At 70.7% G+C, this 26,004-nt stretch overlaps 3 protein-coding genes across 5 annotated transcripts; all 3 read right to left on the bottom strand.

The window, feature by feature from the left end:
* Window positions 1-977: 977 nt before the first annotated feature.
* UCN (urocortin) lies at window positions 978-1,298 on the bottom strand (the record flags this gene model as incomplete). The annotated part of the gene is made up of 1 exon (XM_084284058.1): window positions 978-1,298. The coding sequence occupies one exon, from the start codon at window positions 1,296-1,298 to the stop codon at window positions 978-980; it is 321 nt and encodes a 106-aa protein (XP_084140184.1).
* A 2,156-nt stretch (window positions 1,299-3,454) lies between these two features.
* Window positions 3,455-9,221, bottom strand: MPV17 (mitochondrial inner membrane protein MPV17). Of its 2 annotated transcripts, XM_084283750.1 has the most exons (8): window positions 9,147-9,221; window positions 6,769-6,884; window positions 6,594-6,686; window positions 5,907-6,002; window positions 5,464-5,760; window positions 4,421-4,453; window positions 4,119-4,171; window positions 3,455-4,044 (listed from the first exon to the last, which is right to left on the bottom strand). In XM_084283750.1, exons 1-8 carry the CDS (start codon window positions 9,208-9,210, stop codon window positions 3,975-3,977), a joined length of 822 nt encoding a protein of 273 aa, XP_084139876.1. In that variant the 5' UTR covers window positions 9,211-9,221; the 3' UTR covers window positions 3,455-3,974. The 2 variants fall into 2 exon arrangements, with proteins under 2 accessions (XP_084139876.1, XP_084139877.1); XM_084283751.1 differs by lacking the exon at window positions 5,464-5,760.
* A 150-nt stretch (window positions 9,222-9,371) lies between these two features.
* Window positions 9,372-23,271, bottom strand: CAD (carbamoyl-phosphate synthetase 2, aspartate transcarbamylase, and dihydroorotase; the record flags this gene model as incomplete). 2 transcript variants are annotated; one of them, XM_084283559.1, is made up of 45 exons in its annotated part: window positions 9,372-9,498; window positions 10,001-10,095; window positions 10,168-10,269; window positions 10,338-10,493; window positions 10,572-10,697; window positions 10,827-11,039; window positions 11,116-11,190; window positions 11,302-11,456; window positions 11,566-11,610; window positions 12,111-12,158; window positions 12,274-12,415; window positions 12,491-12,586; window positions 12,674-12,814; window positions 12,881-13,071; window positions 13,174-13,375; window positions 13,473-13,604; window positions 13,679-13,843; window positions 13,957-14,123; window positions 14,293-14,374; window positions 14,582-14,830; window positions 14,898-15,002; window positions 15,087-15,269; window positions 15,339-15,506; window positions 15,588-15,806; window positions 15,907-16,089; window positions 16,170-16,394; window positions 16,523-16,621; window positions 16,731-16,977; window positions 17,049-17,299; window positions 17,404-17,516; window positions 17,587-17,720; window positions 17,819-17,943; window positions 18,253-18,441; window positions 18,786-19,007; window positions 19,125-19,358; window positions 19,465-19,596; window positions 19,676-19,821; window positions 20,099-20,211; window positions 20,286-20,471; window positions 20,557-20,728; window positions 21,157-21,298; window positions 21,451-21,593; window positions 21,811-21,940; window positions 22,780-22,919; window positions 23,190-23,271. In XM_084283559.1, the coding sequence occupies 45 exons, from the start codon at window positions 23,269-23,271 to the stop codon at window positions 9,396-9,398; spliced, it is 6,768 nt and encodes a 2,255-aa protein (XP_084139685.1). In that variant the 3' UTR covers window positions 9,372-9,395. The 2 variants fall into 2 exon arrangements, with proteins under 2 accessions (XP_084139685.1, XP_084139686.1); XM_084283560.1 differs by lacking the exon at window positions 12,111-12,158.
* Window positions 23,272-26,004: the final 2,733 nt, after the last annotated feature.

The raw sequence follows: 26,004 nt of genomic DNA, 5'->3' as shown, positions 1-26,004 counted from the left end.
CAGCTTTCCTCCCCCCTCTGGGTGCTGACCTCCCCTGGTTCGCAGCAGCCCCAGCTGGTGCAGCCCCTCTCAGTTCTTCCCAAGGAACCACCCTGCTGGAGTCCTGCTGTGCTGCTCTTCTAGCAGCTCTCAGGGAATTTCGAGGCCCCTGTAAGGACCAGCATTGCCCCTGAGGACACCAAACCTTCTCCCAGTTGTCTCAGGAACATTTCATCCATGTCCTTATCACTGGGGCACCTGAGACACACTCCAGCAGGACACCTCCCTGTCCTCTGCTCCAGTCCCAGCCCGCCAGCTCCCACCAGCACCGTGTGTCCCACGGAGGAGTGAGCCCCTCACAGGGATGTTCCTGCACAGGGAAGCCGTGCTCCTCCTGACCAGCCCATGTCCATCGGTCACGGCCCCCAGCCCCGTGAGCTGTCCCACTGCGGAGCTCTGGCAGCTCAGGGGTGTTGCTGCCCACAGAGCTGGAGCCCCCGCCCTGCACACACCGCCAGCCGCCTGCATGTGGGTGCTGCACCCCCGTGCCCTGCTCGCTGGCTACAGGGCACCCCCTGCCCCCACGGCTCCCTCACATCTCAGGGTCTGTGAGCGCCCCGTCCCATCCCGTCCCGTCCCGTCCCGTCCCATCCCGTCCCGTCCCCCGTGGGCACGGCACATCCCCCTCCCCAGCAGGACACCGTGATGTGCAGCCCCTGTCTCGGTCCCTGTCTGCTCTGCTCTGCCCCGAGCCCCCCCACCCCCCCCAGTCCCGGCGAGCCCCGGGCAGAGCCCCCCCGTCCTGCACTCGCTCAGCCTCGGGTTTCCACCACGTTTTATTACAAAATCGGTGCCGGCCAAACAGCACATGCGGGCCTGGCCGGGGCCGTGCTGGGGCCGGCACCGCACCCACGCGCCCCGGAGCGGAGGCCGAGGCGGGCGCAGCGGGCTCGGTGCCGGTGCCAGTCCCGGTCGCGGTCCCGGTGCCGGTGCAGCGCTCAGCGGCCCACGGCGTCGAGGATGAGGCGGTTGCTGTCGGCCTGGGCGCGCTGGCTCTGGGCGCGGGCGAGCAGCAGGAGGTGCCGCAGGAGGTGGAAGGTGAGGTCGATGGAGAGCGGCGGCGGCTCGTCCCGCCGCGCCCGCCACGGCTCCGGGGGCGGCAGCGCCAGCGGCGGCCACACCGGGCGGCCCCGCGCCTCGGCCCCGGCCCCGGCCCCCGCGGCGGCCCCCGGGACGGTGCCGTCGGGGCGCGCGGGGCGGGCGGCGGCGGGCGGCGGGCGGGCGAGCAGCAGCAGGAGGGTGAGCAGCGCCCGCCGCATCCTCGGCTCCGTCCGCACCTGCGGGGCCGGGGGCTCAGCGCGGGCCGGGAGCCCCGGGGCGGCCCCGGGAGCCGGGGGACCCGACGGGAGCCTCGCAACCGGCAGTGCGGGGGCCGGCTCGCCGGGGTCCGTCCCCTGCCCGGTGCGTCCTGCCCGGCTCCTGCACCGCCCCGTGCCCCCCGCGCCCCGTCCCGAGCCCCGTGCGCTGCCCCGCACCCCCGCCCCGTCCCGTCCCCTCTGCGCCGTTCCTGTGCCGCGCTCCGTCCCCCGCCCCGTGCACCGTCCCGTACCCGGTGCGCTGTCCCCGGTCTCCTGCCGCTGCGCTGCCGGTGGAGCACGATCGGTCCCGCGGGGGCTGAGCCGGCGGCGCGGCCGGGGTTTATATAGGTCCCGGAGCTCGGGCTGACGTCAGCACCGGGCACGCACAGACCGGAGGGGGGGCGGGGGCGGGAGGGGCACCGGGCCCGTGGCGGGGAGCGGGGAGCCCGGCAGCGGTCAGGCCCAGCTCTCTCCGGTCCCTGGCCCGGGGTCCGTGACCCCGGAACCCCAACCCTAACCCTAACCCTAACCCTAACCCTGACCGGCACCCGTCGGGCGCGCCACGTCCCGGCCCCCGGTACGGCTCCCGGTCCCCCGTCCGCCTCCCGCCGCGCCCCCAGCCCGGTGCCGCTGTCCGCGGTGCTGAAGGACGGCGGCGGCGGGGACAGCGCGGGCTGGGCCGGGGCACCGGGACACCGGGACACCGGGACACCGGGACACCGGGGTGGGCGAGGAGCCCGGGGCCAGAGCGGGCCGACCCGCGTGGGGTTTCCGGGACGGCCGCACGGCGGCAGCTCCTGGGGGACACCGGGGGCATCGGGGGGGCGCGGGGCTGGGGGGGCAAATCCACGGCACCAGCACCCACCAGCGCCGGGCGGGCACGCGTGGCCGGGCTGTGGGCGGCGGCCGGTGGCACCGTGCCGCTGGCAGCGCTGACGGGTGCTGGGGTCCCGGCACGCTGCACGCCGCGGGCCAAGCGCTGCAGACAGCCCGAACCGGAGGACGAGCCGGTGGCCAAGTAGCTGTGACTCATAGCGCCCGAGCACCGCGAGCCCACGGCGCGGCTGCTGCGTGCAGGATGTTCCAGCTCCGGGCACTGCTCGAGCTGCCAAGCGGTGAGGTGGCTGCCGGTGCGCCACGCCACTGCCCGCAGGACCTCGCAGCAGGGCCAGGGCCCTGCACATCCCACACGGGGCTGCTGCACGGCCCCAGCGGGGCACAGCGTGTTCCACATGGGGCTGCTGTGCAGCCCTGTGCGTGGCGAGGCAGCACCAGCGATGGGCAGCTGGTGAGAGCGCTGGAACTTGGCGCTGCCTCCCCCGTGGCTCGAGGGCAGAACCCTCAGCAGGGGCTGAGCTGAGCCCCCCAAATCCCCAGCAGCCTCAGATCCTCGGGGTGGCTGCTCCCAGGCACAGCCACCCCCACTTGTGCCACGCTCACAGCTTGCCCCCTGCCAACACACCAAGTCCTTCCTGGGACCCCAGATGCAGCTGCGTAAGGCTCAGTCTGGGAGCAGCAGCCTCATCCAGCTGCTCTGGGCTGAGGCAGCGCTGCCGAGGGTTTGGGGCTGCAGCCAGGGGCGAGGTTCCCTGCCACATCCCCATCAGCTCTGCTCCCAGAGACCCCAGGTGGGATGTGCCCGGGGGAGGCCAGGCAGGGCAGCTGTCTCCGGGAGGCAGCAGCGCAGGCAGGTTGCAGCGCCGCGGGGCTCCTCGCTGCCCAGACAAGTGGGCTCATCTCAGACAAGCCGGGTGTGGATGTGGCCCCGTCATAGCCCCAGCTCCAGACCTCCCTCTAATCCTTCCTGCACCCTCCTGTTCGGCACGTGCCCTCCCCACACCTTTCAGTGCATGGTGCATCTGCAAAACCCACGAGGATCTTGGATGGTTGCACACACAAGGCTTGTGCCTCCTCCATGCAGCTCACCCTGTCCTGCAGCGCAGCAGGACCGGTGGCACCTCACAGAGGGGAGGGCGGCGTTGTCAGCGGCCCTGCAAGCACTGCAACGACCTGGTCTGAAACCACGTCTGCAAGGACAAAGCCTCACTTGGTGGGACGGAGGGATGAGGGGCCCACCAGGATCCACAAACCCAAACATCACAAGGATCAGCTGGGAACAGCGCCGTTTATTGGGTGCTCCGGCTGGCAGGAGCAGGGCTACACAGAAATCCTGTTCCCACTGGAGGTGTAACTGGAGCAGAGCGGCGGCTGCTGGAACAGACGGGCTGGGGTCGGGAGGCACGGAGCAGAGCCGAGCCCCAGCCGTGGTGCTGCACCCCGGGTCTGCACCAGGCTGGTGCTGCTCCAAGCCCTCATCCTTCCCCAGCAGCCCCTGGAAAAGGACAGAGCTGCCCCCGGGGGGAAACACCCCACACATGGGGCAGGGCCGGGCAGAGCAGGGAGCGCGGATGGGGGAACGCACCAACAGGCAGAGCCCCGCACGGTCCCTGGAGCAGCCCCCGGCCCTGGCCAGACCCGCTCCCCCCCCAGAGCAGCAGCAGGCAGGAGGGGTCCCACAAGGGGAGCGGGGACAGGGCCCTGCACGCCCCAGCCCCGTGCACAGCCCCCACGTCACAGCCTGGAGGTGGAGCGCTCAGGTGGCACACGGGGAGCAGGGGCAGCCCCGGGAGCCTCCCCTCACAGCCGGTTTGCCTTCCAGGAGAGGTAGCAGTTCCAGACGATGGCCACGCACTGGACAACTGCCAGCCTGTGGGCAGAAGGGACGGGATCAACAGCCACAGCCGCGGGGACCCGGAGCTGGGGCCGTGGCTGCGCTCCTACCTGTGGCTCAGGGGGACGAAGTAGAAGTTGGCAACCTGCACTGGTGGCCAGATCTGGGCAGAGGAGGAGGAGGAGCGGGGGTGAGCAGCCGTGGCCAGGAGCCCCCAGCCCCACGCCCACCTCCGCCAGCCTCTGCCCGTGCTCAGGGCATTCACCTGAGCCCAGGGCAGCCCCCAGGCAGGGCATGGGTTGGCCGCTGGGGACGCGGAGGAGCCCAGCCCTGTCCTGCTGGTGGGCAGAGCCAGCACGGCACCCAGGGCAGGGAGGCTCGGCGGTGGCCTTCACCTGACGCCAGCACTTACACAGTAGTTGGTGAGCAGGGCGTCCACGTAGTCCTGGGGAAGACAGGGAGGCCGTGAGCGGGCAGAGCGACCCCACGGCCACGGCAGCCCTGCCTGCAGGGCTCCATGCAGGGTTCCCTGCTCTGACCCCCACCTCCGTGCCTGCTCGAGGGGGGCACTGGGCAGGTCCCCAGTCCCCCTGTACTGTACCAAGGGACGTGCCTGCGTGGGGCCGAGTGGGGTGGCAGGAAGGGGTGGCCACAAGTGCTCTGTGCCCACCACGAGCCCATCCTGCAGCTGAGGACCACGGTGCCATGGCCAGGCTGCCACAAGCCAGTCTGCCCAGGAAGAGACGCGGGGCAGGTGTGAAGCAGGACGAGCATGAGGAGGGCAGGAGGGAACCAGGATGGCTGCAGCAGGCCCGGGGCACGGCTTCTTCCTCCCCTTTGCACAGGCCTGCCATGAGCCCTGGCCGAGCCCTGCGTCCCTTGAGCATCTTCCCAGGCACAGTGGGCAGGGACAGAGAGGGGCACGAGCTGGGAGGACTGGGCTGGGAGGACTGGGCTGGGAGGACCGGGCTGGCCACCCTGGGAGCGCAGCGTGCTGCTGTCCCCGCGGACGTGCCGCAGCCCTGCCCCACGGCAGCAGCAGCAGTCCCCTTGCCCAGCCTGGCTATGACTCAGCCGGGAGCCCGGCCTCCTCCCGGCACTGGCCGGCAGCCCAGAACGAGGAGAGCGGGCGCAGGGGTGATGGATGCTCTGGTGACGCTTCTTCTGTGTGGGGAGGGATGGATGCGCCCCAAGCTGGGGGTGAAGGTGGCTGCTAGCCACCGCTGCCTGTCCCCTAGCCCACAGCTCCCTCCTAGGATGGAGCACCAGCGGGGAGCCACAGCTTGCAGGGATTGCCCCGGCACAGGGCAGCACCTGGCCCTGCCCAGAGCCTGCAGATTAGGGGCCCCCATCCACCTGTGTGCCCCAGCACCGGCGCTGTGCCCCCGGCAGACGGGCGAGCACCCCCTCGTGCCGCGTCCCGCGGGGGGTGGTCACCGCGCGCTGGTGACTCACCCTCCGGACGCGCTGACTCAGCTCGTGCGCTGGTTTCCAGCAATCGCTGCTAATGGGAGCCATCTCCGTAATGGCTCTGCAGACACAGCCAGGACGGCGTGCAGGGAGCGCGTGGCACCCCGCAGCGTGCCCAGCCCCGGCACCCACACCCGGGGGATCGGGGGCACCCAGCACCCCTCGCCTCTGGGGCTCCGGCACCGTGCTGAGCCTGGCAGGACCAGCCCCACGCACCCCTGGTGGCCACTTTGGCCACCTCCCCATGCTGGCCGTGGGGCACCTGCAGGAGCCAGCTCCGGGCTGTGCCCAGGGGAACAAAGGGGCTGTGGCCCAGGCCATCAGGGCAGGGGCATGTGGCACTGGGAGGGAGCGGTGCGGGGGCACCACCGCAGGCAGAGCAGCCAGGAGGCGTCCCAGCCGCACACTGCTCAGGAAGCAGCACGTACCTGCTGGATCTTGGACCAGTTTTCCTCCACAGACAGACCGTTCACGGCCCCCGTGATGCCGAGGAAGCAGCCGAGGAAGCACGGTGCAAACCCGCCCTGTAAGAGAGGAGACGGAGCTCAGGGCTGACCCTGCAGGGACCAGAGCCCTGCCAGCAGCACTGGCACAGGGCAGCCCCCGGTGGGCACGGAGCCACCCGTGTGCCTCTCACGGGGCACTGCGCAGCAGGGAACAGCCCCAGCTCGCCCCGTTCCTGGGGGCTACCCCCTGCACTGAGCCGTAAAGGAGGGGATGGGACACCAGGCTTCTGGAGGCACCCAAAGCCAGGCTAAGGGTGGCCCCACTGCCAGCCTCGGCCCTTGCCAGGGTTGGTGCCAGCCCCAGGGGGAGGCAGGACCCGGCCCCCCCGGGCCCCTTCCCAGAGCTGGGCACAGCAGCGATGCCGGGGACAGCACGGCTCAGCCTCCTGTGCCTGGTTCAGGGTGTGGACAAGGTAGCTCTGGGCAGCCACAGGGGAAAGGGTAAAAGAGGGACCTGAGACACGCCTGGGGCTGCTGGGCTGAGCTGCCCCTGCCTGGGGTGTCCTGCACCGAGCTGGGGCTCCTGCTGCAGGGTGGAACCCCCGGCCACGCGGAGACACCGTCCTGCCGCAGCCCTGCGGCGCGGGTCCCTCCGGGCGAGGCACTGACCTGGTCCAGGACCATCTTCTTCACAGCCACAGCCTTCGTGGCCCCCGGGACGAGCCGGTCCAGCACCCTGTACCATCCGCCCACCACGGGGCCCTGCGGGAGGCGGGTGAGGGGCTGCGTCCCGCTGTCCGTGCCGTGGGACCCCATCCCTCTGTCCCCCCGTCCCGGCACTCACCACGAAGCAGCAGCCGATGGCCATCATCTTCAGGGTGCGTTTGCCGTGGTGCTCGCGCAGCCCCCGCCGCTCCACCAGCTGCTGGGCGATCACATCCCCGGCTCCCATGAGGGCCCCTGCGAGCAGCACGGCTCAGGGGCAGGGCCCCGGGGCGCTGGGTGCTGCCCCTGCCCCCGGAACGCTCCTTCCCTCGGGAGGCCGCTGCCCGGTGCCGGGCCCGGGGCCGGGTCCTCGCAGCTCCCCGGCCTTTGGCACGGCTCGGGGCCTTGTTTCCATATCGGTGTGAGGACTGCTGCCGTGTCCCCGCGCGCCCTGCGGGGTGCAGCCCAGCGGGGCTTTTGGCAGCTGCCGCCCCATCCCACACCCCTGACCTCTTCGACGCAACTCCCTTGGCTCCGCGCTCCTTCCCCCAGCCTTTGCGGGCTCCCCACTTGCTCCTAATGCTCCTGATGAGACAGTTCCCAGGCAGGTCTCCAGCCCCCTGCGTTTCTGCTCCCTTCTTGGAAACCCAGGGCACAGCGAGCTCGCGGCTCCAGGGCCAGCAGCCCCAGCATCCTTCCCCCACACCGCTGCCCCCAGACCAGCCCTACCTGGGACCGTCTGCACACGCAGCTCCTCGCCCCGGTGTGCTGAGGGCGCTGGGGACAGCAGAGCCCCAAGAAGTGTCCCCGGGAGTGCTGGGACCCCACAGCCTCCCCATGACAGCCCCAGCAGCCAGAGAGCAGGGCCCAGCCCAGGCACTGCAGGCAGCAGCACACCCATCACCTCCCAGCCCCACAAGCACTGCTCCCCCGGACCCCACGCACCCACCCCACACAGAGGGGCCAGGAGGGCAGCAGGGCCCAGGCACCGAGGGCTCACTGCCGCTGGGGCAGGGGCACATCCAGCACTGCCTGCAGGGCTGGGCACCCTAATAACCCCAAGGGAAGACTGGGGCCAGGCAGGGCACAGCAGCACGGGGCTGGACGCCCCCGCTGCACCCCTCCAGACCTGAGACCAGCCCCGGGCTGACCCCGCAGCTCCCCCCGGGAGGCAGCCGCGGTCCTGCCCGGTGCTGCGGGAGGCGGCTGTGGCTGGCGGCCAGGCCGAGCGCTGCCCCCGAGCGCTTGGAGCACGCCCAACCCTAATGAGGCCACGCCGCCGGTGGCCCCGATGGGCCTCGCTGCTGGCAGCCGGAGGCCGCATGGCCACGGCGGGGCGCGGGGCTGCTCCGCAGGCAGGGGCAGGCAGGGGCAGGCAGGGGCAGGCAGGGGCAGGCAGGTCACCCCCGCGGGCACGTGCTGCTGCTGCCGTGCCCGGGCTCTGCTGGCAGCCTGGCCCCCGGCCCGGGCTGCGGGAGGCGAAGCGCTGCCTGACCCCGCGGCTCCTGCCGCTGCAGGGTGTCCCGGCACAACCGGCTGCCAGAAAACCTCCCCGGCACGGCCCTGGCTCACGGCTCCGCTACGGGGAGGGAGCGGCAGCAGGGGGATGGAGGCTGCTCGGAGCAGGGAGCGCAGGGCGGCTGCACCACGGCACGGCCGGCAGCGAGGGCTGAGGGGCTGACTGCTCACCGAGGCTGCCAGGGGGCTGCAGGAGGCGAGGGGACTGCAGGAGGCGCCTCCGGTGGCACGGGGGGGCCCGGGCTGCCCACAGATGGGGACGAGCTTCGGCCCCAGGACAGAGCCCTCCTTGGCCGCCAGCCCCCCGAGCACTGGCTGAAGCCCCCCGCACTGCACGGCCCCGGAGCCGGGTCGGGGGCTGCCCGGGGGCTGCAGCGTAGCCCCAGGGGGAAGGCGCGGGGGCTGCGTGGGGGCTGCGTGGGGCCCGAGCCAGCCCCGGGCTGCTCCCGGGCAGCCCCCCCGTGGTGCTTGGCCCCCCTCCAGCCCTCAGCGGTGCCTCCCAGCACAGGGACACCAAGAACGGGGGGCGCACGGGGGGGGGCGCACGGGGGGGGGCAGGGGGCAGCGCCACCCCCGGGGAGCGGTGAGGAGGGACGGGGGGGGGGCGGCGGGGGCACCCCCAGGGCCACGGGGGGATTTGGGGGGGGTCGCAGGGCTTTTTGGGGGGGCTCACGGGGGGGTTTGGGGGGCTCAGAGAGGGCTTTTAGGGGGCTCGCGGAGGGTTGGGGGGGTATAGGGGGGTTGGGGGCTCACAGGGGGTTTTGGGGAGGGTGAAGGGGTTTTGGGGGGATTCACGGGGATTTTGGGGCTCAGAACCACGTGTGCGCGGTGCGGGGGGGGCGCGGAGCAGCGCGCAGGGAGCGGCCCCGGGGGCTCCCGGCCCCCCCCGCCGCCGGCAGCCATCCCGGCCCCTCCCCCCGCCCCCCGCCCGGTGCCGCCCCGGTCCCTGTGTCCCTCGGGGGGGGGGGGGCGGTGCGGGGGGGCCCCCCCGGCCCTTACCGGCGGTGAGCGCGGCCCCGGCCCAGCCCCGCGCCGCCAGGAGCCGCCCCCAGCGCCGCGCCATGGCGGCCACGTGACCGCCCCCCCCCCCCCCCGGAGAGATGGGCGGGGCCAGGCGATGGGGGCGGGGCCAGGAGATAGGGGCGGGGTCAGACGCTGTGGGCGGAGTCAGGAGATAGGGAGGTCAGGCGATGGAGGCGGAGTCAGACGCCGGGGGCGGGGCCAGGCGGGGGGCGTGGTTTATTGCCGTCAGTAGCGGCCCAGCACGGTGGCCAGCAGCGCCATGCGCACGTACATGCCCTGCTCCGCCTGCCGGAAGTACGCGGCGCGCGGGTCCGAGTCCACCTCCACGCTGCGGAAGTGACGTCACCACCGGGAGCCGGGCCGGGACACCGGCGGCGACCCCAACATCGGTCCCCCCAGAAACAACCCCCGGGGCTCAGAGCCCCCGGCCCGCCCCGGCACCCGGACACCCCAGAGACCCCCAGAGACCCCCGGAGACCCCCCCGGCCCCGAGAGCCCCCGGCCCCAGCCCTGAGAGCCCCCCAGACCCGGGCCCCAAGCCCACCCGACACCCCCGGGGCCGGGAGCCCCCCAGCCCCTCACAACCCCTCCGGCCCCCAGACCCTCCTGGCCCCAACGCTCCTCACTCCCCTGTCCCTGAGACCCCCCAGCCCCGGCCCCGGCCCCAAGAGCCCCCCAAGCCCCCCCCCGCCTGGCCCCACCCCAACACCAGCCCTGAGAACCCCCAGGTCCCGCCTGGCCCTCACCTCGAGACCCCCTGGCCCCAGCCCCAAGACCCCCCCGGCCCCGTTCCCATCCCCCCGGCCCCATTCCCACCCCCCTGGCTGCACCTGATCTCGTTGACGCGCGGCAGCGGGTGCATCACCACCATCTTCTCCTTGGCCCTGGTCATGCTGTGCGGCGTCAGGACGAACTGCCCGAAGCACTGCGGGGGCAGCCCTCAGCGCCAGCCCCGCGCCCCCGCACAGCCCGGCCCCCCCCAGGCCCCCCCACTCACGGCCTCGTACTCCTCGGCGGACTCGAAGCGCTCCTTCTGGATGCGGGTCATGTAGAGCACGTCGGTGTCCGGCAGCGCCTCCTCGATGCTCCCGAACTCCTCCTGGGGGCAGCGCTGTCAGGGGGGCCGGGAGGGGGCGCGCCCCCTTCCCCCCGCACCCCCTTCCTCACCTGCTTGATGCCCTTGGAGGCCACGAAGGCGGTGATGTCGGCCGGCATGCGGAGGCTGGGGGGCGTCACGTAGCGCAGGTTGACGCGGTACTGGGTGAGCAGCCGGGCCAGGGAGTGCACCGTGCGCCCGTGCTTCAGGTCGCCCACCATGGTGATCTGCGGGGAGTGGTCAGCACGACCCGGGGCGGTGCCTCAGGGCCCATGCCCGCAGCCCCTCACCCCGCGGCACCTCACCGTCATGCCGTTGACAGTGCCCAGCTCCTCGCGGATGGTGAAGATGTCCAGCAGCGCCTGCGTGGGGTGCTCCCCCACCCCGTCCCCGGCGTTGATCACGGGCTTGCGGCAGTGCTTGGCAGCCAGCTGGGGCACGGGCAAGGCTGAGCGTGGGCAGGACCTGCCCCTGCGCCCAGCAGGGAACAGAGCACAGCCCTGCCCCACAGCCCCGGCCATGGGCAGCACAGGGCCCCGCAGCCCCCTGGGCCCACTCACCTCGACAGCGCCCGGCTGGGGGTGCCGCAGCACCAGCACGTCGGCGTAGCAGCACATGGTCTGCACCGAGTCGGCCAGCGACTCGCCCTTCTGCACCGAGGACGTGGCCTCGGAGAAGGACACGACGGAGCCGCCCAGGCGGCACATGGCCGCGGCGAAGGAGCTGCTGGTCCGCGTGCTCGCCTCGTAGAACATCGACGCCATCACCTTGCCCTGCGGGGCCACGGCGTCAGCACGGGGAGCACGGTGGGGGGGGCACGGGGCGCCCACGGCCCCGCTCCCGGCTCACCTTGAGGATGTCCAGGCTCCGCTCCTTCTGCACCAGCATGCGCAGGGTGTGTGCCACGTTGAAGAGGTGCGACATCTGCGAGGAGGGGGGGCTCAGCGGGGCTCACTCCGTGGCACTGAGCCCCCCGCACGCCCGTGCAGGTGCCCACGGCCCCGCAGCACCAGCACCCGCCCCCAGCCTGGGCACCTGCTCCTTGGAGAACTGCCGGACGGAGAGGATGTGCTGCCCCACGAGGGGGTGCAGCAGCGGGGAGGTCTGGAAGTGGGGAGCACCCTGGGGGGACGCCTGGCGTGGGAAGGGTCCCGGCGGGTAGCCGTGGCTGTCCTGGATCGCAGCAGGGTCTGCAGCACCAAGAGCCAGCGGTCAGCCCATGTGGGCGGCCACGCTGCAGCCCCTGCAGCCCCCCACTGCCGGGTGTCCCCAGCCCCCCGGTTCTCCCCCAGCACCCACCTGCCTCTGCTGCCTTCCTGCCGGCCTTTTCTCGGGCATCCTCAGCTGGGGCGGGAGAGGGGAACAGCAGCGTTAGAGGGCAGCGGGCTGCGGCAGCCCTGCCCTGCTCTGCAGGGGTGCTTCCAGCACGGCACGGCACTCCTGGCTCCCTTGCTGCCGTCCTCAGCAGCACCGGGTGAAGGCGCCACGGGCCCAACCCCAGGGTGACGGCTGCCCTGAGACGTGAGGCCAAGCCCCAGCGCTGTGCCCCTCACACGCCCCCCACGGACCCCAATCGGACGCAGCCCCAATCACACTGGCAAGCGTGGGGTCCCCGAGGTGCCGCGCGGGCTGGGGCCGGGGCAGGAGGGGAGCAGGCGGGCGCCGCCGTGCCCCGTCCCAGGGACCCGGCCCCACACGGGGCGAGAGACGGGGCCGTGCCGGGGCGGCACAGGCAGCCCGGGGCCGGCGCGGCACCTGGGGGAGGGGATGCACTCATCGGCTGCGGTTAGTGCCATTAGCGCGGCCGCGTCTCATTGTCTGAGTGAGTCCCCCCCCAACATTACCGGTGCCTCGGGCGCCCGGGCGGTGCGTGGCTCCCAGCCTCCGGAACGCTGAACGGGACACAAGGGCAGGCATCAGCGGGGCACCTGGCCGCGGCCCCGGCCCCACCACGGCCGCTCGCTCGCTGCCCCGCCGCCCCCCTGCCCGCCGCGCCGCCCCCCTCACCTGGCAGCCCGGGGTCGGAGGCGCGGTGGATGCGGGGCGGGAGGTGGAAGCGCCCCTCGCCCACGGGGCCGGCCCGGCGGGGGCTGGAGGCTCGGCCGCGCAGCGTCTCGCCCACCCCTGCGTGCCTGGGCCGCTCGGGGGTCTGCGGGGAGAGGCCGAGCTGGAGCTGGGGCCGGGCCGGGCATGGCCACCCCTCCCGGCCGGCTGCACGCCGTACCTTCACGCTCTCCTTGGCGGGGGCCATGTGTGGCACGGGCACGGCTCCCATGGGCCATTTCCTCACGTCCTGCCCGTAGCCGGGGGGCACCAGCACCTGCAGGCACAGCGGGTGAGGGGCCGGTGCTCGGCGACCCCCCCAGGCGCAGGGGAGCAGCACCCAGGACCAGCGCAAGGGCCTCACCTGCCCGTCGATGTAGGCGACCTCCCCACGCAGCACCACCCTCCGCACCGTCCCCTTCACCTTCATGCCCTCGAAGGGCGTCCAGCGGGCCTTGGAGAAGGCCGTGTGTTTGGGGATGACCCACTCCTGCTCCAGGTCCACCTGCCGGGAGAACGCGTCAGAGGTGCTGGGGCCGGACCCGGGGCGGGCAGCGGGGCAGGGACCCACCTCCACGTAGGTGTCCTCCTGCGCCGGCAGCCCAAAGATCTTGCGGGGGTTCTCGTAGAGGCGCTGCACGATGTCCTCCACGGTGAGGCGCCCCTCGGACACGGCCGTCAGCAGCAGCGGCAGCATGGTCTCCAGGCCTGGGAAGCCAGGGGGTGGCTCCAGCCCCTGCTTCTCCTCCAGCGTGTGCGGGGCTGCGAGATGGGGCCGGTCAGCGCGGGACGGGGCCGCGATGCCTGGCCCCACGAGGACCCACTGCCGTCCCCACCCCACACCCACGGTCCCTCGGGGCTAACCGTGGTCGGTGGCGAAGCAGTCGATGGTGTCCATGTTCTCCCAGAGCGCCTCCACGTCCTGCTGGGTGCCCAGCGCCGGCCGCACGGACCCGCAGCCCGCCCCGAGGCGCCCCAGGTCGTCCCGGCACAGGAAGAGGTGGTGCGGGGCCACCTCGCACGTCACCGGGACCCCCTTCTGCTTGGCCGCCTTGATGAGGAGGATCTGGGGGGGCCACGGTGAGGGCAGCTCTGCAGCCCCCCATGCCACACGCCCCCGCACTGAGGGCTGCTCTGACGGGACCCCAGGACCCCCCGCTCACCTCCTCCCGGCGGGCCACGTGGCAGATGTGCACGGGGCGCTGGTGCAGCTGGGCCACCATCAGGACAGCGGCCACCGTCTGCCCCTCTGCGTGGGCCACGATGGGCAGGTGCCGCGGCCACTGCTCGAAGTGCTGGGGGAGATGGGGCTGGTGGGCACCGGGCGCCCTCGCCAAGACCCCCGCCAGCCCCCGCTGCGGCAGCTCACCTCCATCCACAGCGACACGTCGTCCATCCGCAGGCTGGAGAAGGTGTCGTTCAGGTACAGCTTGAGCCCAGCAGCCGCCCCGGCCAGGGGTCCCAGCGAGCTGGCGTTGTCCGAGGAAGCACCCAGGAAGAGGGCGAAGTCGCAGCGTGCCCCGGCCTCAGCCAGCTGCGGGCAGTGGGATGCAGTCGGTGCCGGGCAGGGGCTGCCCTCCCCGGCCAGCCCCAGCAGTGCACGACGAGGGGACGGCGGTGGGGGCTGCGGCAGTGCCATCTCCTTACCTTCTGCGCCAGGGCAAAGGAGGTGGCATCGGTGATGGCCGGGCTGGTGTTGGGCATGGCACACACCATAGTGACGCCCCCGGCCAAGGCAGCTGCTGTGCCCGAGGCAAAATCCTCCTTGTGGGTGCCGCCCGGCTCACGGAGGTGCACGTGGACGTCGATCAGCCCTGGGGAGTGGGGCAGCATCAGCAGCAGCGGCCCCAGGCAGGGGCCAGTGCACAGGGACGTGGCCGATGCAGGGGATGCCAGCGGCAGACAGGAACGCCCCCATCCCCAGGGCTGCCCTGGGTACTCCCCTGGCCCCGTGCTGCCCCCAGAGCCCCCAGCCCCACCTACCCGGCAGGCGGATGAGTTTCTGGGACGTCATGCAGTCCACGTGCATCTTGAGTGGGGGGGCGGCCCCGATCTGGCCCAGTGCCTGTGGGAGCAGCAGCTGCCAGGTTAGATGCGTCCTCCAGGGGTGTGCATGGACAAGGCTCCAACGGGGCCAGGATGAGGGCACCCACCCGAGCCCCAGCCCAGAAGCCGCCCTCCCACCCGTAGCAGAGCCCACGTACGTTGCCAACCCTGCAGCACCCCCGGCACCCCCCTGCCCTGCCCGTCCCCAGCTCGTGCCCAGTCCCACCTCCACGAAGAGCTTGGTGCACTTGATGTCGATGATCAGCGGCACCGAGTAGTCGACGGCCAGGCGCCGGGTGCGGTACCCCTTGGTGACGAAGGAGGAGAGACGCCGCCCCCCCGAGTTGCGCATGGAGAGGTTGATGACCATCTCGAAGTGGTTCTCGGCCAGGTAGTCCAGGATGCTGCGCTGCGTCTCGCGGGCGCCGGCCTCGCTGCCGTCGGCCTCCTCGAAGTGCCAGTCCACCGCCATCACCTGCCCGCAGCACCCCGTCACAGCCCTGCGCCGCCCCCGGCCCCTCCGCCGGGCCCCGAGCCCCCACCTTGATGCCGTGCTCCGTGTAGAAGTCGGCCGTGCCGAGGCTGGCGTACAGGTTGTAGCCGAGGCTCTCCAGGGTCCGCACCGTGGGCAGCAGCTCGCTCTTGTTCTGCAGCACCACCGCAGCTCGTCAGGGCACCGGGGGGGGACCAGACCCCCCCAGCCCCAGCCCCGCAGCCCCGGCCCCACGCACCTTGTAGCTGCCGATGGTCAGCAGGATGTTCTTCTTGGGGATCTTGAAGCCGGTGCTGAGCATGGCCTTCAGGTACGCCTCGCAGCGGTTCTCCCCGAAGCAGGCCACCTCGCCCGTGCTGGTCATCTCCACGCCCAGCACCACGTCGGCACCCGCCAGGCGTGAGAAGGAGAACTGGGGCACCTGGGGGGGGGAGCAGGGCTCAGGGACCGCCCGCACGCAGCCCCCAGCCCCGGCCCGGGCCCCGCTCACCTTGACGCCAACGATGCCCGTGCCTGTCATGAGCCCCACAGGCTCCACGTCCTCACCCATGATCACCTGGCTGGCCAGAGCCACCAGGTCCACCCCCAGGGTCTTGGAGACGAAGGGGAAGGAGCGGGACACGCGCACGTTGCACTCGATCACCTTCAGCTGGTCGTCCTGCGGAGAGGGGACGGGTGTGAGGGGTGTCCTGGGGCCACGGGGGTCCTCGTGGCATCCCTCCCTCCCCGTCGGAGGTACCTTGGCGATGAGCTGCAGGTTGAAGGGCCCGGTGACCTGCAGCTCCTGCCCGATGGCATGGACGATTGCCTTGATGCGCTCCAGCGTCTTGGGGGTGATGTCCTGAGGGGGTGTCACCAGGGTGGCATCGCCTGAATGCACCCCGGCGTTCTCCACGTGCTCCGAGATGGCGATGGCCACCACCACGCCGTCACAGGCCACCGCGTCCACGTCGATCTCCTGTGAGCAGGCACACGGTCACCGCCCGGCAAGGTGCTGAGGAAGGACCTGGCTCTCGAGGCACAACAGCCACCCCCGGGCTGCAGGAGCCCCGGCCAACCTTGGCCTCCTGGATGAACTTGGAGATGACAACGGGCTGCTCCTTGGACACGGCCACGGCGTTGCTCAGGAACTTCTCCAGGTCGCTGTCCGAGTAGGCCACGTTCATGGCCGCACCGCTCAGCACGTAGGAGGGCCGCACGACGCAGGGGTAGCCCACCTTGCCGCAGAAGTGCTTGGCCGACTGCGGGAGAGGCAGGGACCCTCAGCCGGCGTGCCCGGGGCCCGTCCCCTCGGGCAGCCCGTCACCCCCGCCGCCCCCACCTCCATGTCAGAGAGCTCCTTCCAGAGGGGCTGGCTGATGCCGATGGTGTCGAGCAGGCGGGAGAACTTGAAGCGGTTCTCGGCCGAGTCAATGGCCTCCGGGGAGGTGCCCAGGATGCGGCACTGCTGCCGGTGCAGGGCCATGGCGATGTTGTTGGGCAGCTGCCCCCCCATGGACAGGATCACGCCCTCGGGGTTCTCCAGCTCGTAGATGTCCATCACCACCTGCACGTGGGACAGGGGGCTGGCTGGGAAGGGGCCGCTGTGTCCCCATCCCTACCGGCCCCGCTGAGGACAGGGCCCGGGACGCCCCCACCCCAGCCCCACAGCGGGCAGGGCCCCAGCCCGCTCACCTCAAAGGAGATCTCGTCAAAGTAGAGGCGGTCGCACATGTCGTAGTCAGTGCTCACTGTCTCGGGGTTGTAGTTCACCATGATCGTCTTGAACCCCATCTGCAGGGGCAGACAGAACGGTGAAGCCGAGGGCACCCCCAGCCCCATCCTCTGGCCACGTTTCCCACCACCTGCCCGGCCGCCCGAGGGGCGCTGGGGCCCGCCCAACCTTGCGGAGCTCCTGGATGCAGCCCACGGCACACCAGTCGAACTCGACGCTGCTGCCGATGCGGTAGACGCCGGAGCCGATGACCATGACGTGGGGCTCGCGGAAGGCCAGGTCGTGCTCGGTGCCGTTGTAGGTCAGGTACAGGTAGTTGGTTTGGGCCGGCCACTCGGCCGCCACCGTATCGATCTGCTTCACCACCGGCAGGATCTTCAGGTCGTGCCGCATCTTCCGTACGGCCAGCTCGGTGCTGCAGGGGGCAGGGTGAGTGCCGGGCCCCACGCCGGCACCAGCAGCAGAGCCGGGGCCGCCCCCCCTCACCTGAGCACGGCCAAGGCCACCTGCTTGTCGGAGAAGCCCAGCTGCTTGGCGCGCTGCAGCACGGCGGGCGGCATGGTGCTCTGCTCCTCGCGGTACGCCTCCAGCAGCACCGCGTGGTCCGTGATGTTCTTCATCTTGTGCAGGAACCAGCGGTCAATCTTGGTCAGCTCGTAGAGGCGCTCAATGGAGTACCCGGCCCGCAGCGCCGCGGCCAGCACGAAGATCCGCTTGTCCGTGGGCGTCTCCAGCTCCTGGCAGCACCGAGGGGTGAGCGGGGCTGGGGGGGCCTGTCCGGCGGCGCAGCCCCCCCCGACCGACCCAGCGGCCGTTCCGCCCCGTTGACCCCAGCGCTCACCACATCCGAGGCTGGTTTCACGGTGTGGTCGAAGCCCACGCAGTTCTCGTCCACCATCCTCAGCGCCTTCTGGAAAGCCTCCTCGAAGTTCCTGCCGATGGCCATCACCTCCCCTGCGGAGGGAGCCGTGAGCAGCCTGGCCCCGTGCGCGCCGCCCCGCGCCGCCGGCCCCGCCGTGCTCACCCACGCTCTTCATGGAGCTGCCGATCTTGGTGCTGACACGCAGGAATTTGCTGAGGTCCCAGCGCGGGATCTTCACCACGCAGTAGTCCAAGCTGGGCTCGAAGTTGGCAGTGGTGGAGTTTGTGACCGAGTTCCTGGGGACGGGAGGGGAGGGGATGGCATCAGGGGCCTGCACGCAGGGCACTCGGGACGTCTGAGGTCTGCCCCCGACCCCCAGCGGCGACGCCGTTACCTGAGGACGGGCAGGGGGATGCCCAGGGCCAGCTTGGCAGCCACGTAAGCCAGGGGGTAGCCGGTGGCCTTGCTGGCCAGGGCAGAGCTGCGGGAGAGCCGGGCGTTCACCTCGATGATGTAGTACTGCAAGGAGCAGGCAGGGGGGCTGAGCGCGGGACGGGACCCTCGCAGCCCCCCACCCGCAGCTCAGCTGGGATGGGAGACGGGAGGGCAGCGACTGCCACGGGGCAGGGACTGCCCGAGGACCACACAGGCCTGCACGGCACCGGGAGAAGACCGGCGGGAGGCAGGCAAGTGGCCGACACAGGAGGGCCCCAGGGCAGCAAGGTGAGGCTCAGCCCTGTGGCACGGCACGGGCAGGACCCCGAGCCAGGCTCCCCCAGGGTCGTCTCGGTGGGCTCGGGGACGGGGCACGCAGGGGGCTGCGCTCACCTGCTCCGACTCGGGGTTCAGGGCAAACTGGATGTTGCACTCGCCCACGATGCCCAGGTGCTGCACCACCTTCACGGCCGTGCGCCGCAGCATGAAGTACTCGGTGTCGTTGAGGGTCTGGCTGGGCGCCACCACGATGGACTCGCCCGTGTGGATCCCCAGCGGGTCCAGGTTCTCCATGTTGCACACCTGGCAGCGGGGGGTCAGTGCGGGTGGCCCCAACGGCCCCATTTGTGCTCCCACCCCACTGCTCCGCCAAGCCCCAGAACGGTCCCACCTGCCCCCCCCATCCCCCGGGGACCGTCGGGGGCTCCCCACACAGCCAGGACTTGAACACCAGCCCCTGCCATGCCGCAGTGCTGCCGGCCCCAGAGCACAGCAGGGCACCCGTCCTGCCGGGCAGTGGCTGTGCCAGTGTCAGGAAAGGGGCTGGGAGCCCCCCCTGGGGTGGGGGCACAGCAGGGAGCCCCTGCCCCCCACGCCCTGCAGCAGCCCCCCCGGGGGGCAGGGGGCTCCCCAGCCCCATCTCATACCGTGACGCAGTTGTTGTAGGCGTCCCGCACCACCTCGTACTCGATCTCCTTCCAGCCCTTCAGGGACTTGTCCACCAGGACCTGGGAGGTGTGGGTGAAGGCCTGGCTCACCAGTGCCACCAGCTCCTCCCGGCTGTTGGCGAAGCCGGAGCCCAGGCCCCCGAGGGCATACGCAGAGCGCACCAGCACCGGGTACCCGAGCCGCTCGGCCGCTGCCTGCGCCTGGGGAGGGCAGAGAGACCAACACCGGGGGTCAGCACCCTGCCCGGGGGTCAGCACCCTGCCCGGGGGCTGACCCCCATCCTGCCCCCCATGACTGCCCTCAGCACGCCCCCAGACCTGCTCCAGGGAGGCAGCGGCCTCGCTGGGCGCCACGTGCTCCCCGATCTCCTCCATCTTCTCCACAAAGACTTTGCGATCCTCCGTCATCTCGATGGAGGCGACGGGGGTGCCCAGCACCCGCACGCGGTACCGCTCCAGCACCCCGGCCTTGGTGAGCTCCACGCCGCAGTTGAGGGCCGTCTGCCCCCCGAAAGTCAGCAGCACCCCGTCGGGGCGCTCATTGCGGATCACCTGGGGGGAGCAGTGCGCGTTCAGTGGGGCTGCACCTTCCAACCCCCTCCGTTGCCCCCCAGGCAGTGTTTCACCACCCAGAGACCCCCAGCCCCACGATGCTCACCTGGGTGACGTACTCGGGGGTGATGGGCAGGAAGTACACCTTGTCTGCCAGCCCCTTGGAGGTCTGCACCGTGGCGATGTTGGGGTTGATCAGCACCGTCTGGATGTTCTCCTCCTTCAGCGCTTTGATGGCCTGGGGGAGCAGCAGGCTCACAGCTCACAGCCTGGACCCCCCACCCTGTACCCACCCCATCCCCCGGCGGGGCACTCACCTGAGACCCTGAGTAGTCAAACTCTCCGGCCTGCCCGATGGAGAGGCCGCCGGAGCCCAGGATCAGCACCTTGCGGGGCCGGGCTGGCTCCTGCCCCGCGGCCGGCGCCTCGCTGTACGCCAGCCAGTCCTGCAGGCGCTGCCGCACTGCAGGGGACGGGACGGGGGACAGGGGGTGCCGTGAGCCCAGCGACGCTGCACCCCCAGGCACGGCCCCAGCCCCAGAGCCCCGCACACCACAACCACAGCCCGCAGCCCCTCTGCCCCTGGGCCCCAACCTCGGACCCCACACACAGCCCCACAGATGTGACCACAGCCCCGCAGACCCCACACTGAGCACAGACCCCACATGAGCACAGCACCCCTCGTGCAGCGTGGCCCCAGGCACGGGGGGCTCGGCAGCACCCTCGTGCCCCACGCCCACCTGTTTTGGCACTGCCATCCCCCCGCTGCAGGTCCCGCGCTGCCTCCACGAAGACATCGAAGAGCCCCTCCAGGTCCGTGGGGCCGGCGCGGTGCTCAGGGTGGAACTGGACGCTGCAGGGGGGCAGTCAGGCACCTGCACCCCAGCCCCATGCAGGGGCCATCCCCCGCTCCCACCCCGCGCCCACCTGAAGAAGGGTTTGTGCTCGTGCACGAGGCCCTCGTTGGAGCGGTCGTTGGCGTTGGTGAAGAGCGGGGCCCAGCCGGGGGGCAGGCTGCCCGCCTCCACCGCGAAGCCGTGGTTCTGCGCCGTGATGAAGCAGCGCCGCGTGTCCTCGTGCAGGCAGGGCTGGTTGTGCCCACGGTTCCCGTACCTGGAGCGGGGTCAGGGGGCGTCAGGCACCCCCAGGCGGCCGGGACCCTGCGCCGGCTGCCTGCCCTCCCCCAGACCCCTCTCACTTCATCTTGTAGGTGCGGGCGCCGATGGCCAAGGCGATCAGCTGGTGCCCCAGGCAGACCCCGAAGACGGGCTTGGGCTGGGGGGCCCCCAGCACGCTGCGCAGGCCGGCCACTGTCTGCTGGCAGAGCTGCGGGTCCCCGGGGCCGTTGCTGATGAAGAGCCCATCGAAATCTGTGCCCAGACAGAAGCAGAGTCACAGAGGGGACACCGGCCCATGCTCCCTGTGGGTCGCAGAGGGATCGCCCCAGGCCCTGCCCAGCAGCCCAACGGAGATGCAGCCCGAGTGCACAACCTCACCAGCTCCCAAGGAGGGTTGTGCAGAGGTATCCCGGACCCACTGACCACCAGCCCACTCACAATCATGATGGCCTAGCCCCACACCCCACCACGTCCCCTGCAGGATCTCATTGAGGCCCTCCCCCAGAACCACTGCCCCCATGACCTCAGGGTATGACGATACTGAGGCGCCCAAACTCCCTGTCACGGGGCAGGATGTGGTTCCCCAAGGCCCCCAGCACCAGCCCGGGATACAGCCCCTGCTCCAGATCCCATCCTCCCCTTTGCAGGGCCCTGGGAGCCCCTGGCCGGGCCCACCCCACCTGCGGTGTCCAGGGGATGGTCCCAGGGAACCACGGTGACGGCCGCCCCCCGCTCGCACAGGCACCGGACCTGGTTGTACTTGAGGCCGCAGTCGACTGCGGTGATCCGCAGGGATCCACCCGGGTTGAACACGCGGGGTGTCTGCGGGGAAGGTGAGTGTGGGGACCAGACGATCACCCCAGACCCCCTCCCAGCCTGGGGCTGGCCCTCTGCTGCAAGGAGCCCTGCAGCCCAGCTCAGCACCAGGCACCCAGATCCCCCTGACCATTCACACCCGTGCCCCCTGGCCATACCTTCAGTGACACCTCCTGCACAAGATGCCGCTTGTTGGGGTCCTCAAAGGGGAGGCTGTTCTCCAGGGTCTCATCTGGCACCAGCTTCCCCAGCAGCGTCCCCTTCTCACGGATCTTCTTTGTTAGGGCCCGAGTATCCACCCCTGCAGAAGGGCCGTGAGACACGGCCGTGCAGCCCCATCCCACCCCGAGCAGGTCCCCATGCTCCAGCATCTTCACCACCCCAACTCTGGGTGGAGCCCTGGGGAGCAAATCCCAACGCAGAGACAGGTCTGGTCCCAAACTCGCTGCCCCAGCACCCTAGGTGCCCCCCAGCTCCACCCCTACCCCTGCACCCGACCCCGCAGCCCCCAGCCCCACCTGCCAGACCAGGGATGTTCTGCTCCTTGAGCCACTGGTCGAGGGAACGGGACGCACTCCAGTGGCTAGGGGTCTCCGAGCACTCGCCCACCACCAAGGCAGCCACGTGGATCTTGCTGGACTCGAACCACTGCAGGAGCAGAGTGTGAGCACGGCCGGGATCGTGGCCACCAGCACCCCGTGGGTACCCAGCCTGGCCACTTTGTAGGGCACTGTGGGACAGCTACAGCCCAGGGCTGCGGAAGCCCTAAGAGACAGGGCCCCCCTCAGCCCTGGCCACATGGTCAGGACACGCTGGCAGGGCTGGCACCGTCCCTGTCTCACCCCACACCCAGACCAGTAAGGTCGAGGCTTGGTCTGGCTTGGGAGCCCTGGGATGGGGTGGGCAGACCCCAAGTGCAGCTGGGCCACAGCCCCGGGCCTGGAGGCCAGCACAGCCGTGGGACCCCTCAGCACAGGGCAGATGTGGTGTGGGATGGGGACTCTGGACCCCGGGAGCAGAGCCTAACAGAGCCACAGCAGAGATGGACCCACGCGTCCCCAGCACAGCAAGAACTGCCAGCAGCGTGAGGGAGGCTGGGGACGCCTGACCGGGAGGGGGCCCAGGGGCAGCACAGCGGGGGCTGAGGCTGACACGGAGCTGCTGCAGCGGGACCTGGACTCTGTCCTGGGGGCAGGGGTGGCCGAGTGGCTGGGAAGGGCCCGGGGGCCTTGAGCCGCTCTGCCCCCCGGCCCCAGGGGCAGGGACCCCCGCCCCGCACACGGAGCCACCCCAAGAGCAGCACCCGGCCCCGCAGCGCCTCGGTCCCGGAGCAGAGGGGTGCTCCCGCTCCCGCTCCCTGCCCGGTGCCCGCGGCATCGTGCCACAGCCTCCGCCCGCCGCGTGCCGTCACACCCTGCCGCGTGCCCGCGGGTGGCGAAATTTGGCAGCGGCACCGGCAGCGCCCCGGGAGGCGGCCGTGCCCTCACCCGGCTCAGCCCGAAGGGGTCGGCCTCGTCGCGGGGCACGCCGTAGTTGCCGACGAGCGGGTAGGTGAGCACCAGGATCTGGGCCCGGTACGAGGGGTCGGTCAGCGCCTCGGGGTAGCCCACCACGCCGGTCTGGAACACTGCGGGGACAGCAGAGCCCGAGCCGTGGCGGCGACCCCCGGCCGGTCCCGGCCCCCCCCCCGTGCCCGCACATCCCGCGAGCCCCGGCCCGGCCACGGCGCCCCTCGGCCGGGGGAGGGGGGAGCGGGGAGGGACGGGACGGGACGGGACGGGATGGGACGGGACGGGACGGGACGGGACGGCCCCGAGCGCCCACCGGCCCCGCTCCCGGGCTGGGCAGCCCCCTCCGGGAGGGGAGCGGAGCGCGGCCCCGGCCCGGCCGCACTCACCGACTTCCCCGGCGGCGGCGGCTGCGGCCCCGAAGGCGCGGCCGCGCAGCACGGCCCCGTCCTGCAGCACCAGGCAGCCCATGGCGGCTCCACGTGCGCTCCGGCGGCGGCGGCGGCCCCGAGCCAGGCGCGTGCAGCGAGGCAGCGGCGGCGGCGCGGAGGATCCGGGGCGGGGCCGGGCCGGGGCGGGAGGGTCCCGGCGGGGCGGGGCGGGGCGGGGCCGCTGCACCTGGAGCACCTGGCGGCCGGGGGCGCCCGCGGGGCACGGGGGGTGCCGAGGGCCCGGGGCCTGCGCGGAAACGCGGGGCTGGGAGCAGGGGAGGTGGCTCCGCGCGGCGCCTCCCCCGGCCGGGACCGCCCGCCCCGGGAGGGAGCGGTCATGAGTGGGGATGCGGCTCGGGGCCCGCCGGGGGGAGGCGGACACGGCCCCGGGACCGCGGGCGGAAACGGAGCGAGGACTCCAAAAGCACGGGCAAGCAGAAAAAGACAAAATACAAAAAACAACACATAAAAAGCGTAAAAACAAAACGTAACTTCACTGGAAAAAACAACACCATCTCTGTTTTTGCACCGCAGAACCAGGGGAGAGCGCGAACGCAGTCCCCCACTACCACAAATTATGCAGTCGAGTTTCCCGCATTTGGGGAAATCGCAGGGGTCAGCACACCCGGAGTGCAGGGGATGAGCCTCGCCCTGGGAAAACCACCTGCCTGATCATGGTGTCTCCCCTGCCAGGTAAGTATGCCCCCGCCTCCCCGACCACCCGCACCCACCACAGCGCACGCACCCCCAGCACACGGACACCAGCCCCGCGAGCCCACCCCGGGCCCTCCCAAACAACCCTCCCCGCCCCAACGAGCGCCCACGCCCCGAGCCCGCTCCGCGCCCACGGGGGGCTCAAGGGGCGCCCCGCGTGGCGTGGGCTTGGTCCCGGCATGCGGCGCGGCGCCGCTCTGCGTGGACACGCCCTCCTGATCTGCATGGGCACGCCCTCCTGATCTACATGGGCACGCCCCTCCGGGCTGCATGGACACGGCCCCCCGCTCTGCGTGGACACGCCCACCTCGCCTCCAGGCCCCGCCCCGCAGGGCGCCGCTGCAGGGGAAGCTCCGCGGGCCTTTTCCCGGCCGCAGCCAGCCCGGGAGGTGCCGCACAGCCGGGGTGCGGGGAGCACGGGGCCGTGCGGCGGGCCGGGGCCGGGGCCGGGGCCGGGGCCGGGGCCGGAATCGCCTTCTGCCTCTGCTCCCGCACGGCCTGGCCCGGCTTTTGCTCCTTTCCTTCGCCTGAACCGCCCCTGACGGGGAGCTCGGCAGCAGCGGCTCACAGAGTCACAGAGCTCTAGGGGGTGGCGGGGACCCCCAGAGACCATCGGCTCCAACCCCCCGCCAAAGCAGTTCCCCAGAGCAGGCTGCCCAGGGAGGCGTCCACACGGGCCTTGGATACCTCCAGAGAAGGAGACTAGAGCCCCAAAGCACGTCCTGCGAGCAGCGCCCCGCAGCAGGGCCCGCAGGTAGCGAGACGCAGAGCGGGGGCTGTGCAGGGGCAGCAGTTTGTGCGGGGGAAATCCTAGCTAAGGGAGACAGGAGGAGCACTGCGAGATCGGGAAAAACAAAAATCACGGGCCCTCTGGTCACGAGAGACGAAGGAAAAAAAAGGAAAAGGAGAAATTAGCGGTGGGCCAAATCAAATTGCACGTGTAGGGTACAGGAGGGCATCGAGCGGGCGGTGAACTTGCAGGACTCAAATGAGGAAATGGGAGAAATCAGGTGCCAGGTGTTATACGTGAAGTCTCAAATCAATCTGAATTTTGTAATATTTATAAAACAAATATTTATAAAAGGTATAAAAGGCAAGTAAACAGTGCTGGGTGTGCGGGGGGTCTACGCTCCACCAACACGCACACACGAACATCAAGCATTCTAAATATACAGAACATGGCTTTACATACTAAACCCAAGTGTGCCTGTACATACGTACAATCAGGAAAGAACAATCCTTTAAGTTCCATGACTTACTAAACTCGAGTACACCTATACATATGTACGATCAGAAAAGGTAACAAACAATCCTTTAAGTTCCGTGACTTAAAAGTCTCCATTTTCCATTCCGTTTGAACAAGATGTCTCGCTTTAAGTTGACAAGCAACTCGGTCTTCAGGCCTTATGTATCCCATTCTTCCCGGATCGAATAAAAGCATATCCATCTCCTTTTCAAGGCCAATCTCCAGATAAGGAGATCTCCAGAGGAGACCCCACAGCCTCCCTGGGCAGCCTGTCCCAGTGCTCCGGCACCCTCACCGTGAAGAAGTTCCTTTGCGTGTTGGTGTGGAACTGCCTGGGCTCCATTTTGTGGCCACTGCCCCTTGTCCTGTCCACGCAAACCACTGAAAAGAGGTTGGCCAAATCCCCCTGCCTCCCACACTTCAGTTATTTATAAGTATTACTAAGATCCCCTCTCAGTCTTCTCTTCTCCAGGCTGACCAGCCCCAGGTCTCTCAGCCTTTCCTCACAGGGAAGATGCTCCAGGCCCTGTATCATCTTTGGGGCCCTCTGCTGGACTCTTTCCAGGAGATCCCTGTCTGTTTTGTACCGGGGAGCCCAGAACTGGACACAGTACTCCAGGTGAGGCCTGACCAGGGCAGAGTAGAGGGGGAGGATCACCTCCCTTGACCTGCTGGCCTCGCTCCTTTTAATGCACGCCAGGATCCCCTTGGCCTTCTTGGCCACCAGGGCACACTGCTGGCTCATGGCCAACCTGTTGCCCACCAGGACCCCCAGGTCCTTCTCCTCAGAGCTCCTCTCCAGCAGGTCATCCC

This window comes from Netta rufina (assembly GCF_964035555.1).
Source record: "Netta rufina genome assembly, chromosome: 3".
In the NCBI taxonomy this organism is placed as follows: Eukaryota; Metazoa; Chordata; class Aves; order Anseriformes; family Anatidae; genus Netta; species Netta rufina.
Note: the sequence above shows the minus strand (reverse complement) of the source record. Positions and strands in the feature narration are given on the sequence as shown.